The 14,268-nt window shown below is 51.1% G+C and overlaps 2 protein-coding genes across 3 annotated transcripts; both read right to left on the bottom strand.

The window, feature by feature from the left end:
- Window positions 1-1,780: 1,780 nt before the first annotated feature.
- On the bottom strand, window positions 1,781-7,408 carry atg14 (autophagy related 14). Of its 2 annotated transcripts, none has more exons than XM_037241466.1 (11): window positions 6,943-7,408; window positions 6,102-6,164; window positions 5,997-6,039; window positions 5,847-5,928; window positions 5,479-5,716; window positions 5,171-5,400; window positions 4,979-5,120; window positions 4,807-4,897; window positions 3,440-3,525; window positions 3,200-3,374; window positions 1,781-3,112 (listed from the first exon to the last, which is right to left on the bottom strand). In XM_037241466.1, the coding sequence occupies exons 1-11, from the start codon at window positions 7,218-7,220 to the stop codon at window positions 2,990-2,992; spliced, it is 1,551 nt and encodes a 516-aa protein (XP_037097361.1). In that variant the 5' UTR covers window positions 7,221-7,408; the 3' UTR covers window positions 1,781-2,989. The 2 variants fall into 2 exon arrangements, with proteins under 2 accessions (XP_037097361.1, XP_037097362.1); XM_037241467.1 differs by having other exon boundaries at window positions 4,979-5,096; window positions 6,943-7,407.
- Window positions 7,409-7,585: 177 nt separating this feature from the next.
- tbpl2 (TATA box binding protein like 2) lies at window positions 7,586-10,796 on the bottom strand. Its single transcript, XM_037241639.1, has 8 exons — window positions 10,749-10,796; window positions 10,057-10,207; window positions 9,563-9,731; window positions 9,252-9,339; window positions 8,907-8,998; window positions 8,625-8,792; window positions 7,837-7,931; window positions 7,586-7,748 (listed from the first exon to the last, which is right to left on the bottom strand). Exons 1-8 carry the CDS (start codon window positions 10,794-10,796, stop codon window positions 7,672-7,674), a joined length of 888 nt encoding a protein of 295 aa, XP_037097534.1. The 3' UTR covers window positions 7,586-7,671.
- Window positions 10,797-14,268: the final 3,472 nt, after the last annotated feature.

The following is a 14,268-nucleotide window of genomic DNA, read 5'->3' on the forward strand; positions in this document are numbered from 1 at the left end:
GCACCAATAGTCTTACTAGCCGTTTTCACAATGCGCTGCAGGGCCTTCAAGTCTTGGTCAGTGCAGCTGCCACCCCAGACAGCAATACAGCTGGAGAGGACGCTCTCAATGGTGCCGCGGTAAAACGTAGTCATGACGGCCGGAGGAGTCCCCGCTCGCCTGAGTTTCCGAAGGAAGTACAGGCGGCGCCGGGCCTTCTTCGCCAGCGACGCGGTGTTGGTGGACCAGGAGAGATCCTCACTGATGTGCACCCCCAGGAACCTGGCGCTGCTCACTCTCTCCACCACAGCACCGTCGATGGTCAGCGGCAGGTGTTGGGCGTGACCCTTCCGGAAGTCAACGACAATCTCCTTGGTCTTGTCGACGTTCAGCAGGAGGTTGTTGTCCCTGCACCACGCGGTCAGAAGGTCAACCTCCAGCCTGTATTGAGTCTCGTCTCCCTTGGTGATGAGACCCACCAGAGTCGTGTCGTCAGCAAACTTCACTATGCGGTTGCCGCTGCAGGTGGCAGCGCAGTCATGCGTCAGGAGGGTGAAGAGCAGCGGACTGAGCACGCAGCCTTGGGGGGCCCCTGTGCTCAGCGTGATGCTGGCGGAGATCTTGTCGCCAACACGTACCACCTGTGGCCTCTGACAGAGGAAGTCCAGTAGCCAGTTGCAGAGGCCGGTACTGAGGCCCAGCTTGTCAAGTTTGCCGATGAGACGCTGCGGCACAATGGTGTTGAAGGCAGAACTGAAGTCCACAAACAGCAACCTCACATACGAGTCCTTCCCCTCCAGGTGGGTGAGGGCCGAGTGGAGGGCAGAGCAGATGGCATCCTCAGAGGACCGTTTGGCTCGGTACGCAAACTGGAAGGGGTCAATGGTGGGGGGGAGAACTGACCGGATGTGCTCCAAGACAAGCCGCTCAAAGCACTTCATGACGATGGGCGTAAGTGCCACGGGGCGGTAGTCATTGAAGCAGGACGGAGCAGGCTTCTTCGGCACAGGTACGATGGTGGCTGCTTTGAAACTCGACGGGACGATGGCCTGCTGCAGGGAAGTGTTAAAGATGTCCGTGAAGACATCCGTCAGCTCACCAGCGCAGTCCTTCAGCGCTCGACCCGGGATGTTGTCCGGGCCCGCCGCCTTACGGATGTCGATAGCGGCAAGCGTCCTCCTCACGCTGTCGGCGGAGAGGCACAGGGGCAGCTCGTGGGAAGGGGGAGTGGCCTTCAGCGGGCAAGTGCTGTTCTGAGCGTCGAAGCGAGCAAAGAAGCGGTTGAGGTCATTGAGCAGACGGACGTCGCCATCACAGCTCTGCGGCGCGGGCTTGTAGTCCGTGATGGTCTGAATGCCCTGCCAAAGGCGCCGTGCGTCCCTGCTGTCCTTGAAGTGAGCGGTAATTTTGCCCGAGAACGCCCTCTTCGCTTCTTTGATGCCCCGGGACAGGTCGGCCCTCGCAGTCCTCAAGCCAGCCTCATCCCCCGCCCGGAAGGCTTTGTCCCTGGCCCTCAGCAGCCTGAAGACAGCCCCTGTCAGCCATGGCTTCCGGTTTGCCCGAGTGACGACGGATACTGAGTGTGTCACATCATCAATGCACTTCCCGATGTAGGAGGAAACAGTCAGTATACTCCTCAATGTCCGCCCGACCGTCGCAAGTGGCCGCCCTCCTAAACACGTCCCAGTCTGTAGAGCCAAAGCACTACTGCACTATAGTACAAAACAACACTGTAGTATACTGTTCAAAACTAGTACTGAGTTATTTCAAATTTTTACTATGACTCTTATCGAGGCTGGGATGATGTGAAGAACGAAAACCAAAAAAGGTTTTTATTAAAAAAGAACATTCCATAGCGACAGCAAATATTCATCCAGGATGACCATGAAAGTCTGCGGTCATAGTCACTTTTCCCTTCCACTGGGCATCAATCAATGGGCTGGCTCTTGGCACAAAACGCCGTGCCGTCAGCTGCTTGGCTGATGGACGTAAGTAGTGCGACGCAGCCAAGAGTCAGGAGCGTGTTTTGGTGCGGCGCCACCTGTTGCATAGCTTCTTGGACAGCCCCACGTCCATCGAGGCTCTTCGAGATGCTGCCCTGCTTTTACACTCTGGCTTCTTTGTGGACCCGAAGCACATGCCAGTACAAGTCTCAGGTCTGGTGGACTTTGTCAAAGCATTACAAAGCCAAAGCAAGACGTTGGGGGAAAAACACACGTGAAATATCTTCTGCTTAAATAAGTAGAAATCTTTTGTTAACATTACTACACGTGTCCTTGACCACCAACTTAACACAGTTAAACACAGTTGTGAACAACGGGACGAACGCGCTCGAATTGAGGTGGACATCTCTATGAGGGATGTTGGACACCGCTGTTTTGCATACCAGTGCAAGTATTTGCTCGTCGAGTACTATTCCCTACAGACTTTAGAAATGTCATTTAACACACTTTAACACACTAAGAAAAGATTGCAAACAAAAGTTTTTTTTCTGAGGCAGACAATTTGCTGATGTGTCAAACTGCTGCGGTATAGCGGCAACTACTGCTGACGAGGACTTAGTCAGATTAAGTATCAGTGGCTAGTATCGACGCCCTCCAGGAAATACTGATCCCTTAATATAAGGCCGGTTTTGACCTTATACCTAGACCTGATATCAGTACGCGCCCATCCCTTATACCCACTTCAAACTTTAAAAATACAACCCATAAAGAAATGACAATTCGCCACATCCACATAAATTGGGGTGATGGGCCGCAGTATTTTCAGCCATTGGGCAACGTTCAGAAGTTTCAGACCACAGGGTTAGAAAAAAGTGCAGCAGAGTCCGATGCCACCCCGCCAAAGAAATGCCGACGAGTGTGATGGTGACGTCACAGCCCTCCTCAGCCTGCCTTCTAGAACAGGGTTAGAAAGAACCATTCCATTGGCACCACACGGCCTCCAGGACGCTGTCCTCGCTGCACAACACCCCCCTCCATCCATGTTGCGAGGGCCAAAGGTGGACAGGTCAGCGCTGGCCCGTGTACGTTCGGACCCAAGATGTGAAGGAGGCCGCCGCAGATGAGATCATCCCTCCGGTGATGACAGACGGCTGAGACACTTGCAGCGCACTCTGGGAGAGATCCATCGGCTGCGGGCGGGACATCGGATTCAAATCCAAGTGCCGAAACTGTTCCTAACGGTGGCTGACATGTTGCGCATAAAAGGTGGGCAGTACCTGCGATGGTATATCGCAGAATCGCGGACTGGGCACGGTCTCCCAGTCGGTGCCGAGGTCAGTCTCGTCATCGGTGACGGCCTCGTCTCCGCTCTCCTCGGCAGCTCCCGAGGCCTCGGGCTCCACCAACTCCATCGACTCCTCCAGGTCGGCGCTCATCTCAAATGGACCCGTCCTGAAACGGAGGGGACATGCTCAGTGCTCGCTCTCGGGACGACCGTGATGCGGTCGCCGGCTCACCTGCCCAGGTTGGCATTGTCGGCCGAGACCAGGAACATGATGTTGCGGAGGGTGTGGTGTGGGTGGAGCTTGTCATAGTCCACGTGCTGCACAAACCCAGACATCCAGCACCCCCCCCCCCCCAAAAAAAATGTGACTCAAAATGTCCTCAAACCAGGGGTCACCAACACGGTGCCCGCGGGCACCAGGTCGCCCGTGAGGACCGCATGAGTCGCCCGCAGGACTTTTCTAAAATTAGCTCAAATAGCGGCACTTGTCAGTGAGCTGCATCTATTTATTTTACAGTCAAACCTCGGTTTTCGAACGTCCTGGTTCTCGAACAAATCGGAATTCGAACAAAAAATTCGAGATTTTTTTGTTTCGGTTGTCGAACAAAATTCGGAGGTCGAACCTTGCGAGATGAGCCGGGAGGACCCGAGAAAACCCGACCGAGCGGCCCGGATGCCGACTGACTCCGTTGTTATTGTATTTCCGTTACTTTGAGGATTGTATTAACCCCTAATCATGCCTCCAAAGAAAGCAAGTGGGAGCAGTAAAGCCATCCTAAAACACAAAGACGCTCTTAAAGCAATGCGACAGTGAGCGCCCGGCACGCTGCGGTTGCGCGATTGGACCAAATTAAGCTCCCTGCGCATTGAGCCCCACTTAAATTTTGGAAAGTACATCAGGACTTTAAAAATATTTTCTAAATTTTAGCGACCGCTCTGTCACAATAATGCGACCAGCGCAGTGCAGTTGCGCGGTCAGCGACGCGCTACTGTTGCGCATTCGGCGGTGCGCTGAAGTTGCGCGATCGGACAAAATTAAGCTCCCTGCGCACTTAGGTCGACTTAAATTTTGGAAAGTACAACAGGACTTTCAAAATATTTTCTAAATTTCAGCGACGGCTCTGTCACAATAATGCGACCAGCGCGGTGCAGTTGCGCGTTCGGCGGTGCGCTGCAGTTGCGCGATCGGACAAATATGCGCAAATGAAAAAATGCTTAAAAAAGGCGGGGTTTTTTGTCTTGAAACGTATTAAAAAAAAATTCATTATTTGTAATGGGAAAGATAGATTTGGAATTCGACCGATTCGCTTCTCGAACCACCTTCTGGAACGGATTGTGGTCAAAAACTAAGGTTTGACTGTATTTTTGCTATTCTTGTTAAAATCACACTTACATGTGAACTGTAAATGACAATAATAACAAATTGAGCAAATTGGCTATTTCAGAAGTGTGTGTCAAACTGGTAGCCCTTTGCCTTAATCAGTACCCAGAAAGTAGCTCTCGGTTTAAGAAAGGTTGGTGACCCCTGCCTCAAACTATAACGCATGCGACGCACACAGGCAGTGAAGCGGAAGAAGCTGGCGCGGTCGCCGCAATTACCTGTGAAAAGCACAGGTGCAGCGTGTTGGTGTTGAGCTTGCTGAGTGCGCGCGTGAATCGGTAGCGACTCAGGTTGTCGCCGCAGAACTCGCTGGAGGAGGAAGGGAAGAAAACGTTGAGGATGAGGTCAAGAGTCAGGTGCGCGCTATTTTGTGTTTTGGTGCAGCGCCACCTGTTGCACAGCTTCTTGGGCAGCCCCACGTCCAAGATGTGCGACAACACGGTGAGCAGCTGCGTGGCGTAGCACAGAGCGGCGCTGATGGTGTGGGCCGGGTTGATGTGGTCCAGTTCTGAAAGGGACACCCCGGGCGGCACTGGTAAACAGACGCATCAGACCGCGCTGTGCTGGCAGACCACCACCAACCCGGGCCGTGCTTGGCGCTCTTCTCGTCCACCCAGCTGTAGTAGGCGGAGCAGTCTCCGTTGCTAGGCAGGGTGGCGGCGGGCCCCGCGATGCTGACGCTAGTCTCGCCGTTCTGGTCGTCCCAGATCCAGCGGCCTGACAGGTAGGTGGTCCTGCGCGCCTCCGCCAGCTCGCTCACCGTGCTGGACGTCAATGCTGCCTCGCACTCGGATGCCACATCGGCGGGGTCTCTGAGGGGTGTGGCAGCGTGTCGTTAGCGTGCTTACTGCATCTCGGTCGAAAAGTAGGGCTTTTCTGCCGTGGCTCACCTGCTGCAGGCCTTCTCTTCCCGCGTGGGGAAGATGTGCGCCATCAATTCGGCGATGTGCTCGCGCCGCGTGGCCGCCAGCTGAGTGAGTCGCTCGCCCAGCTCTCGCTTGCGTCGCTCCAGCAGTTCGGCCAGGCGCCGGTTGTGTCGCTCGATTTTCTCCTGCTTCTGCTGGTGGCGGTTCGCGCGGCGCTGAAGGCGCTGACGTTCCTCCTGGGAGTGCAGTAGCAGCTCTTTGTCTGCGGGATGGGGGTAGCGAGTGACGCGTAAGGACACATGGTGATGTGATTTGTGACTTATACTCAATTAAGTCTGGAGATGACGCAAGAATAGGGTGAGGACTTGAGATGACGCCAGGCGTCCGCTTACCGATCTTGACTTCTTGGCGTGCGCAGGTCAGCGCCTGGCTGATTTGTTCCATCTTCACGCGGCACCACATCATCTTCCACTTCTGAACATAGCGTAGTCACAAAGCGCTTAGGGTCAACCACGCCGCCACCTCCAACTCGTCAGACTCACCGTCTCGTCGGTCCGCAACTTCTTGCGCATGCTGTGGATGACCCTGAGGAGGATAGGAAATTCTGTGATCACTACCCAAACAAGTCGACGCGCACAAAATCTCACCGATGCTGCAGCTGCTCCTTCTCGTCTTTCAGCGTCTTTAGCCTTGCCATCTTGTCTGCGTACCTGCGGCGTGGACACGAGACACAAAGACCAAATGTCTCATCCCATCCAATCCAAATATAATTATGGACCACTTTGAAAAGCACAAGTGGTGTATAATTTATCCACAACACACAGGTTAAAAACAAAAAAACATAAAAGATGCAAAAAAGCAAAGAAAAAAGCAGTACGATAGCAAAACTCACAACTCTCTGTGCATGGTCACGGAAATCCGAGGTGGGGGTTTGACGAAAGTATTAAAACGCTGTCAAAGCCAAAGTGTGACATTCATGTTGAATTCTACGTCATAGGGGTTAGTTTGTGGGGAAATTCAACGTTTTAAGACTACATCAGCAAGTCATCGCCTCTACGTGTCTAACTGCTAACGGAGCTCCAATTAGCTGCAGTGCTAACGCGACCGAGTCGACTAAAACAACAACATGGACGTAAACAATGGCTGTGCGTCGAATGTGTGAACTTCAAATCAACACCCGAGAAACGACATTTCAGTGCGCGGTTATCTTTAGGAAAAGAGTCGCTTGGCATTGTGTCGTGTTTTGTTAATGCTATGTTTCAACGGATTCTGCGAGCCGACGCGAGGTGTGCCGTGCTGTAGTGTTGAATGTTGTCCCAACATCTATTGTGTCGTTTTGGAGGGTGACAATGACGCCGAAGTAAAGAGGGGGTTTAGATTTCGGATGACGTCGCTTCAACCACTGCACATCATCGTTTTACAGGCGAACTGTGCTGAGGTCAATCGTATATTCCCAAATATGTCAGCGAAGTTCCGCCTTGCTCTCACCTCTCCGCGTTTCTGCCGTCCAAGTACACGAAGTCTCCGGCCTGCACGCAACGGGCACACGTCAGCCTTCGGCGGGACGTGCTGCACAGCGGGCACCGCTCTACCGCCACGAAAAGACCCTCTGCGTCATCCACGGATTCCACCATGACGCCGGCAGCCAGAACGGTCTGATGCGTGCGAGGCGGCGCTGTAGGTGCAGGCGGCTGCGGCGGCCTGCCAGCAGGACAAGGGGCTGCTGGGTCTTCGGCGAGAAGCGGCAGCCCCGCTGACGTTGCCATGCTCGCGTGGTTATCACCTAACCTTTTTTTCCTTAATATATATTTTAAATATATATCACCTAACGTAACTAGTCCACGACGTCAACACTCGTAAGGCGTTCATGGTGACGTCAGACTTTTTTGGGTCGTGACCAGCAAACACGGCGAAAACGTTCAGCCCCACACTTCCGGGTTCTGTTTTGTTTATGTCGTGACGTAGCAAATGCTGGGCGGGGCTTCCACTGAACGTAAACAAATGTGGGCAATGTGTTAACAGATGTTTTTCTTCCAGCGTGACAAATACAAGTTAATGGTGTAAATGTGATTAAGAACGTTTATTAGCGTATTTATTTTATTATATATTTTTTATTTTACTTTTTCCCCACTTTTGTGTTCTGATGGTACATGACTAAAACTAATTGCCATCAACAACATAAAACCGCAAATATTTACAAATGAGCAGGAAGTGACATCATTGCTTGCGGAAGCCTCTTAAGATGGGGTAGATGTTCTCGAAGGCTTCGTAGATCTCGCTGCGCTCTTTGGCGCCTGCAAGGAAAGCAGATTGACCGGCAGATCATTGATTGATCAAGTAATCTATTGAATGTAGCAGGCAGCCTGACTGGCCGACGCCTACCCGTCAGGACGACTTTGCCCGACACGAAGATGAGCAGAACGATCCGAGGTTTCACCATCCGGTAGATTAAGCCCGGAAACAACTCGGGCTCGTAACTGCACAGCCGCAAGAACAGTCCAGTTATCCCGTCAATTAAAACAACAATGTCAATGGGAAACTGTAAACTGTAACAGGAGCAAGTACGGTGAACAGGTTCAGAACATAGGGAGTAACCTAATTGAGAACTTCATCTGAAACAAGATTAAAAGTAATTCTGAGAGCAGGACGGAATTCTAGCAGGAACAAGTACAGTAACAGGATGAAGTGCATAAACAGTCACAAGATTGAGAAGCTGAATATGACAAGTACAATAAGATTAAAAACAGGATAGCAAAACCTGAACAGGAACAAGAATGTGTGTATAATGACAGATGATCAGCGACATCACTGAGAACCTGAGTAGGAACATGTACAGCATCAGCATAAACTTGAGCACAGACAGTAACGAGATTCAGAACTTGCCCGAAACAAGTACTAAATGCGTAGTATCAAGAATGAGATCCTGTGTAAAAACTATACATGAGCAAGGAGTAACAGTCTGAAGAGCACATGCAGAAACAGGAAAATGATCACTAAAGAATAAGTTGCAGGAACTAAGTGATGGGCAGGGACAGGATGGAGAACTTGAGCCTGACCAAGAGCACCAAGAAGAACACCAGCAGGAACAGTAACAAGACTGAGCGGGAAGAAGCACAGCAGCAGGATGAGCGAGGACGTTGCGCAGAGAGGAAGTGCGTGGAAGCTGCGACCTGCTGAACTGCTGGTGGGTCAAGACCAGGCCCTCCAGACGGATGGGAAAGCAGACGTCGCAGCTGGCCACCATATTCTGGATCTTGAACTCCAGGAAGCGAGCGGGGAAGCCCAACTTCTGCACCACGCGGGCGTACTTCCTGGCCGCTAGTCGGGACTGCTCCTCACTGCGTGCGCTCATACAAGATTGCCGTTAAAAAACAAACAAAAAAAAGAAAGACGACACTGGAGCGGGACTGGCCGGCCCAGGCAAACCTGCTTGACTATGTAGACCTACTAACCTCTTTGCTCCGGTGCAGACCATCTTCCCGGAACTGAAGATCAGCGCCGTGGTTCTGGGCTCTCGGATCCTCATGATGACTGCGGCGAAGCGCTAGAAGCACAAAATGCACCTCTAATAATGCTAAACATGCCAGACTAAATACGCTAAACCTGGTGAGCACAACATGTTTAAAATAAACATACTCCAAGAGGCCGAGCTAAGCACGCAGTCCAAAAGAAAATGCTGAGCTCAACATGCTAAAGTTAACTAACTAAACATGATGAGCCAACCATCTCGAGCTAAACATGCTCATGGTTGAGCTCAAGCCTTCAACTCCTGAGGTTGTCTTGGGCGAGCTCGATACCTTGGGGTTGTACTCTGCGTTTCGGGCTTGAAGGGCGATGAACTTGAGGTCCAGCGGACAACCCAGGTTCACTGTGGAGACGATGTTCCTGCGTACACATACACCCGTGACAGCATGCACTGGATGCCAAAATGCAGTAGGAACAGGAAAAGAAATGTGGACACCCTGCACAGCTTCAAGAATGTGTGCAGGAAAAAGATCATGGACAGGAACAGGATGGAAAACATGACCATGTACACTAATGACGTCAAGAGCATGAACCTGAACAGGCTCACTATGGAGACAACGTTCAATATGGTAGCTGGACGTACTGCAGCTGCGGGACGATCCCTGACCTCTCCGTCATGGGGGTCATGGGCGTCATGGGGGTCATGGGGCAGAAGATGGCACTGTCGTTAGCCAACCGTGAGGATGACGAAAAAGGTTGATCTTCATCTTCACTTTCGTGATGGGATGCCAGAGCGACGCTCCCACCGCCTCCTGTCAAATGCACGCAAACCTGCATTAAAGGCATCTAGTACTTTTGCTCATACTTTACTTTAAAACACTTGACACAATCCACCATTCTGTTACTTTTCTACCTGTTCAAAAAGGGACAGTTTGCAATCATTTGCATGATGCCACGCTCTATTTTGATTTTGCGCCGTCGTCTTGGCAAGCACACTCTTGGAAAAAGGTTAGAAGTCTCTTAACCTGGTTAAGTCAAGTATTTTCACTGTGCATAATTTTGCCTCCATAGTCGTGACACTAGTAGGGCCCGACCAGCAGGTGATTCATGCAATACAGTAGTGCAGGTAGCCAGTACCTTCGGTATCCTGTGTGCTGGCACTCAGCTCGTCAGGTAGGAAGCTGAGGTCCAGGTCGTCGCTCAGTTCACCGCTCGCCTTCGGGGAGGGCGGGAGCGGGTCGGCCGTGCTCGGGATGCCGGCATCTTCCCCGTCCAGGAAGCCAGAGTCCTGCCCAGAAAAATACACACCAGTTAACCCTGAATGATATAAGATGATTGTGTGATGGATATTTAATTGAAGGTCCAACAAGATCATTTGGAGGTGAATTCTGTGGATGATGATTCATCATCATGGCTTAACTTTGCAATGATTGATTGGAATCAATCGTGAATCACTCACCATCACCATCACTATCAATCATTTGCAGTAATTGCAGTGATCACAGCAGGAAAAAAATCCACAATATGCTTTTATTCACAAATATTTTAGCTTTAGTTGAATTCACTTGATCAGCAAATTACTTGAGGCTACCGGCAGGTGTGCCAAGAATGCTTTTGTTCAATAAAGCTATTGAAAGCGCACCACTCCGATTCTCACTCTTGTAATAGCAACTCTGATTAATTGCAATTCAACTAGCTAGCAATGTTTGCGTCAGCAGAGACGAGCCCTAGTTGAGAAACATCAGCCATGCGGTGAGGCCGCAATAAGTGAAGCGAGATATAGCGAAGGACGCCTCCTCGCAGAGCGTGACTGCCGCTCAATCACTCACATTTGCAAAAGAGTCATCCAAGTAACGCTCCAGCACCGACTCGTCCATGACTCAGCAAGCACTTGTCAAGAATCCCCAGAATTTTCTAGCATTGCTCCCGAACAGGTAAGAGCATGGGCCCAGCTGCATCCAATCTCATCATGATGGAAACACACACACACACGTGTGCGCGCGCATGCACACACGCACACACACCATTTACAGACAATGTGGGTTTTTTCGTGATAGACTTCAGTAGTAATTAATGTAATTAAAAAAGTAAGTAATTAAGTAATTTACAAAAATATTTTGATAAGAAGCAATGTAAACAAAAGAATTTCAAGTCAAGTTTATTTCTATAGCCCTAAATCACAAGCAGTCTCAAAGGGCTTCACATAGACACAAAATTGACAATTATTCTCAAAGCATCCCCTGATCTTAAGCTCCCAAAAGGGCAAGGAAAAACTAAAAAAAAACTACCAGGGGAAAATGAGAAACCTTGAGAAGGGACCACAGATGGAAGGATCCCCCCCCTTTCAGGATCACCAGGCTACAATGGATGCAGAGAGGGCACAAATAATACATAATATGAAAATTAATGAAAAAGTGGATGTCCAAGTCAAAGCGAAGGGCTGCCGGAGGTGCCCTCGATTGTCCTGGCAGTGTCTTCGAGGAAGGTAAGCTGCAGTTCCCTCATCCTGAATTGGTCCACGAGAATCCAGATAGCCGCTGTCAGCTTGGGTGCCACCTAACCACCTCCCCAGCCGGGGAGGGATGGGGGAGGGGGGATGGGGAGAGGGAGCGAAAACAAACTCCAGCCGAATCGGCCACTACAGGTTAATTAAAGGCCATATCATAGAAATGTGTCTTTAAACGTGTCTTAAATGTTTCTAGTGAGGTAGCAGTTCTAATATCCATTGGTAGAGCATTCCAAAGCTCTGGAGCCCGAATAGAAAATGCTCTAGACCAGGGTTCACCAACACGTTGCCCGCGGTCGCCAGGTCGCCCGTGAGGACCGCATGAGTCGCCCGCAGGACTGTTCTAAAATTAGCTCAAATAGCGGCACTTGTCAGTGAGCTGCATCTATTTATTTTACAGTCAAACCTCGGTTTTCGAACGTCCTGGTTCTCGAACAAATCGGAATTCGAACAAAAAATTCGAGATTTTTTGCTTCGGTTGTCGAAGTAAATTCGGAGGTCGAACCTCGCGAGATGAGCCGGGAGGACCCGAGAAAACCCGACCGCGCGGCCCGGATGCCGACTGACTCCGTTGTTATTGTATTTTCGTTACTTTGAGGATTGTATTAACCCCTAATCATGCCTCCAAAGAAAGCAAGTGGGAGCAGTAAAGCACAAAGACGCTCTTAAAGCAATGCGACAGTGAGCACCCGGCGCCCTGCGGTTGCGCGGTTGGACCAAATTAAGCTCCCTGCGCACTGAGGTCCACTTAAATTTTGGAAAGTACATCAGGACTTTAAAAATATTTTCTAAATTTTAGCGACGGCTCTGTCACAATAATGCGACCAGCGCGGTGCAGTTGCGCGGTCGGCGACGCGCTACTGTTGCGCGTTCGGCGGTGCGCTGAAGTTGCGCGATCGGACAAAATTAAGCTCCCTGCGCACTTAGGTCGACTTAAATTTTGGAAAGTACATCAGGACTTTAAAAATATTTTCTAAATTTCAGCGACGGCTCTGTCACAATACTGCGACCAGCGCGGTGCAGTTGCGCGGTGGGCGACACGTTACGGTTGCGCGTTCGGCGGTCCGCTGCAGTTGCGCGATCGGACAAATATGCGCAAACGAAAAAATGCTTAAAAAACGAGTTTTCTTTTCTTTCTTGAAACGGATTAAAAAAAATTCCATTATTTGTAATGGGAAAAATAGATTCGGAATTCGACCGATTCGCTTCTCGAACGGCCTTCTGGAACGGATTGTGGTCAAAAACCAAGGTTTGACTGTATTTTTGCTATTCTTGTTAAAATCACACTTACATGTGAACTGGAAATGACAATACACGTAACGTGTCCCACCAGAGGGGCACAGACTCAGGACCACTGCTACACCGTGATCAAGGATGCATACCACTCTGCGGCTCGTGCAGCTTTAGGACTCTCGGACCACTGTCTAGTTCATCTGATCCCGGCCTACAAGCAGAAACTAAAAACTCCTAAGCCTGTGGTGAGGACTGTGAGGAAGTGGACAGTGGAGTCAAGGCAGGACCTCCAAGCCTGCTTTGACTGCACCGATTGGGGAGCTTTCGAAGCTGCAACTTCAGACTTGCATGAACTCACTGACACTGTCACATCATACATCAGTTTTTGTGAGGATCTGTGTGTGCAGACTAAGACCTTCTGCACGTACAACAACGACAAACCTTGGTTTACACCGAACCTCAGGAGGCTGCGCAAAGTCAAGGAGGAGGCCTACAGGAGCGGCGACCGCGACCTGTTCAGGCAGACCAGAAACACACTGAACCGAGAGGTCAGGAAAGCCAGGAGGTGTTACGGGGAGAACCTGAAGAGACACCTCTCTGCCAATCCTGATCCCTCAACAGTGTGGAAAGGTCTGCAGAGCATCACGGGCTACAAGAAACGAACCCCCCGTCCTGTGGAGAGCCCAAGGCTTGCTAACCAGCTAAACAAGTTCTACTGCAGGTTTGATCGGTCCTCCCACACAACGGGACTTCCTGCAGCACAATCTACATACTCACCTCTCCCCACAACTGCTCTGTCCACACCTCTATCATCGTTGTCACCCACTCTCTCTCTTGTAGAGGCCGCGCCCGCACTCCAGGTCCGCGAGGAGGAAGTGCGCCAGATGTTCCGGAGACAAAAGACCAGGAAGGCACCGGGCCCAGACGGCGTGTCACCTTCCTGCTTGAAAGTCTGCGCTGAGCAGCTGGCGCCCACCTTTGCACGGATCTTCAACCGTTCTCTGGAGCTGTGTGAGGTGCCCTCGTGCTTCAAGAGCTCCACCAGCGTTCCAGTGGCCAAGAAGTCCGCCATCACAGGTTTGAATGACTATAGACCCGTCGCACTGACATCTGTGGTCATGAAATCTTTCGAGAGGTTAGTGCTGAACCACCTGAAGGAGGTCACGGGCCCCCTGCTTGACCCCCTCCAGTTTGCCTACCGGGCAAACAGGTCAGTGGATGATGCGGTCAACATGGGACTGCACTACATCCTGCACCACCTGGACACCCCAGGAACGTACGCCAGGATCCTGTTCGTGGACTTCAGCTCGGCGTTCAACACCATCGCTCCTGACATCCTCCAACAGAAGCTCATCCAGCTTGCGGTGCCTGCCTCCACCTGTCAGTGGATCACCAGTTTCCTGACCAACAGGAGACAGCGTGTGAGACTGGGGGGCATCACATCTGACACCCGGACCACCAATACTGGAGCCCCTCAGGGGTGCGTCCTCTCCCCACTGCTCTTCTCTCTCTACACCAATGATTTCTCCTCAGGTGATTCTCCTGTGAAGCTCCTGAAGTATGCAGACGACACCACTCTCATCGGACTGATCCAGGACGGTGATGAGACT

The sequence above is a fragment of the Syngnathus acus genome, chromosome 22 (genome assembly GCF_901709675.1).
Source record: "Syngnathus acus chromosome 22, fSynAcu1.2, whole genome shotgun sequence".
Taxonomy (NCBI): domain Eukaryota; kingdom Metazoa; phylum Chordata; class Actinopteri; order Syngnathiformes; family Syngnathidae; genus Syngnathus; species Syngnathus acus.

Bases quoted from the DNA above. Each gene is read 5' to 3' on its own strand.
- tbpl2 (XM_037241639.1), bottom strand. From the start codon at position 10,796: ATGGACGAGTCGGTGCTGGAGCGTTACTTGGATGACTCTTTTGCAAAT. The intron at 10,208-10,748 runs GTGAGTGATTGA...TTTTCTGGGCAG, and splicing joins TGGATGACTCTTTTGCAAAT to GACTCTGGCTTCCTGGACGG. The intron at 7,749-7,836 runs GTAGGCGTCGGC...CTTTCCTTGCAG, and splicing joins GGGCAAAGTCGTCCTGACGG to GCGCCAAAGAGCGCAGCGAG.
- atg14 (XM_037241466.1), bottom strand. From the start codon at position 7,220: ATGGCAACGTCAGCGGGGCTGCCGCTTCTCGCCGAAGACCCAGCAGCC. The intron at 6,165-6,942 runs GTGAGAGCAAGG...TCCACGCCGCAG, and splicing joins GACGGCAGAAACGCGGAGAG to GTACGCAGACAAGATGGCAA. The intron at 3,375-3,439 runs GTGAGCCGGCGA...CCTCCGTTTCAG, and splicing joins GACAATGCCAACCTGGGCAG to GACGGGTCCATTTGAGATGA.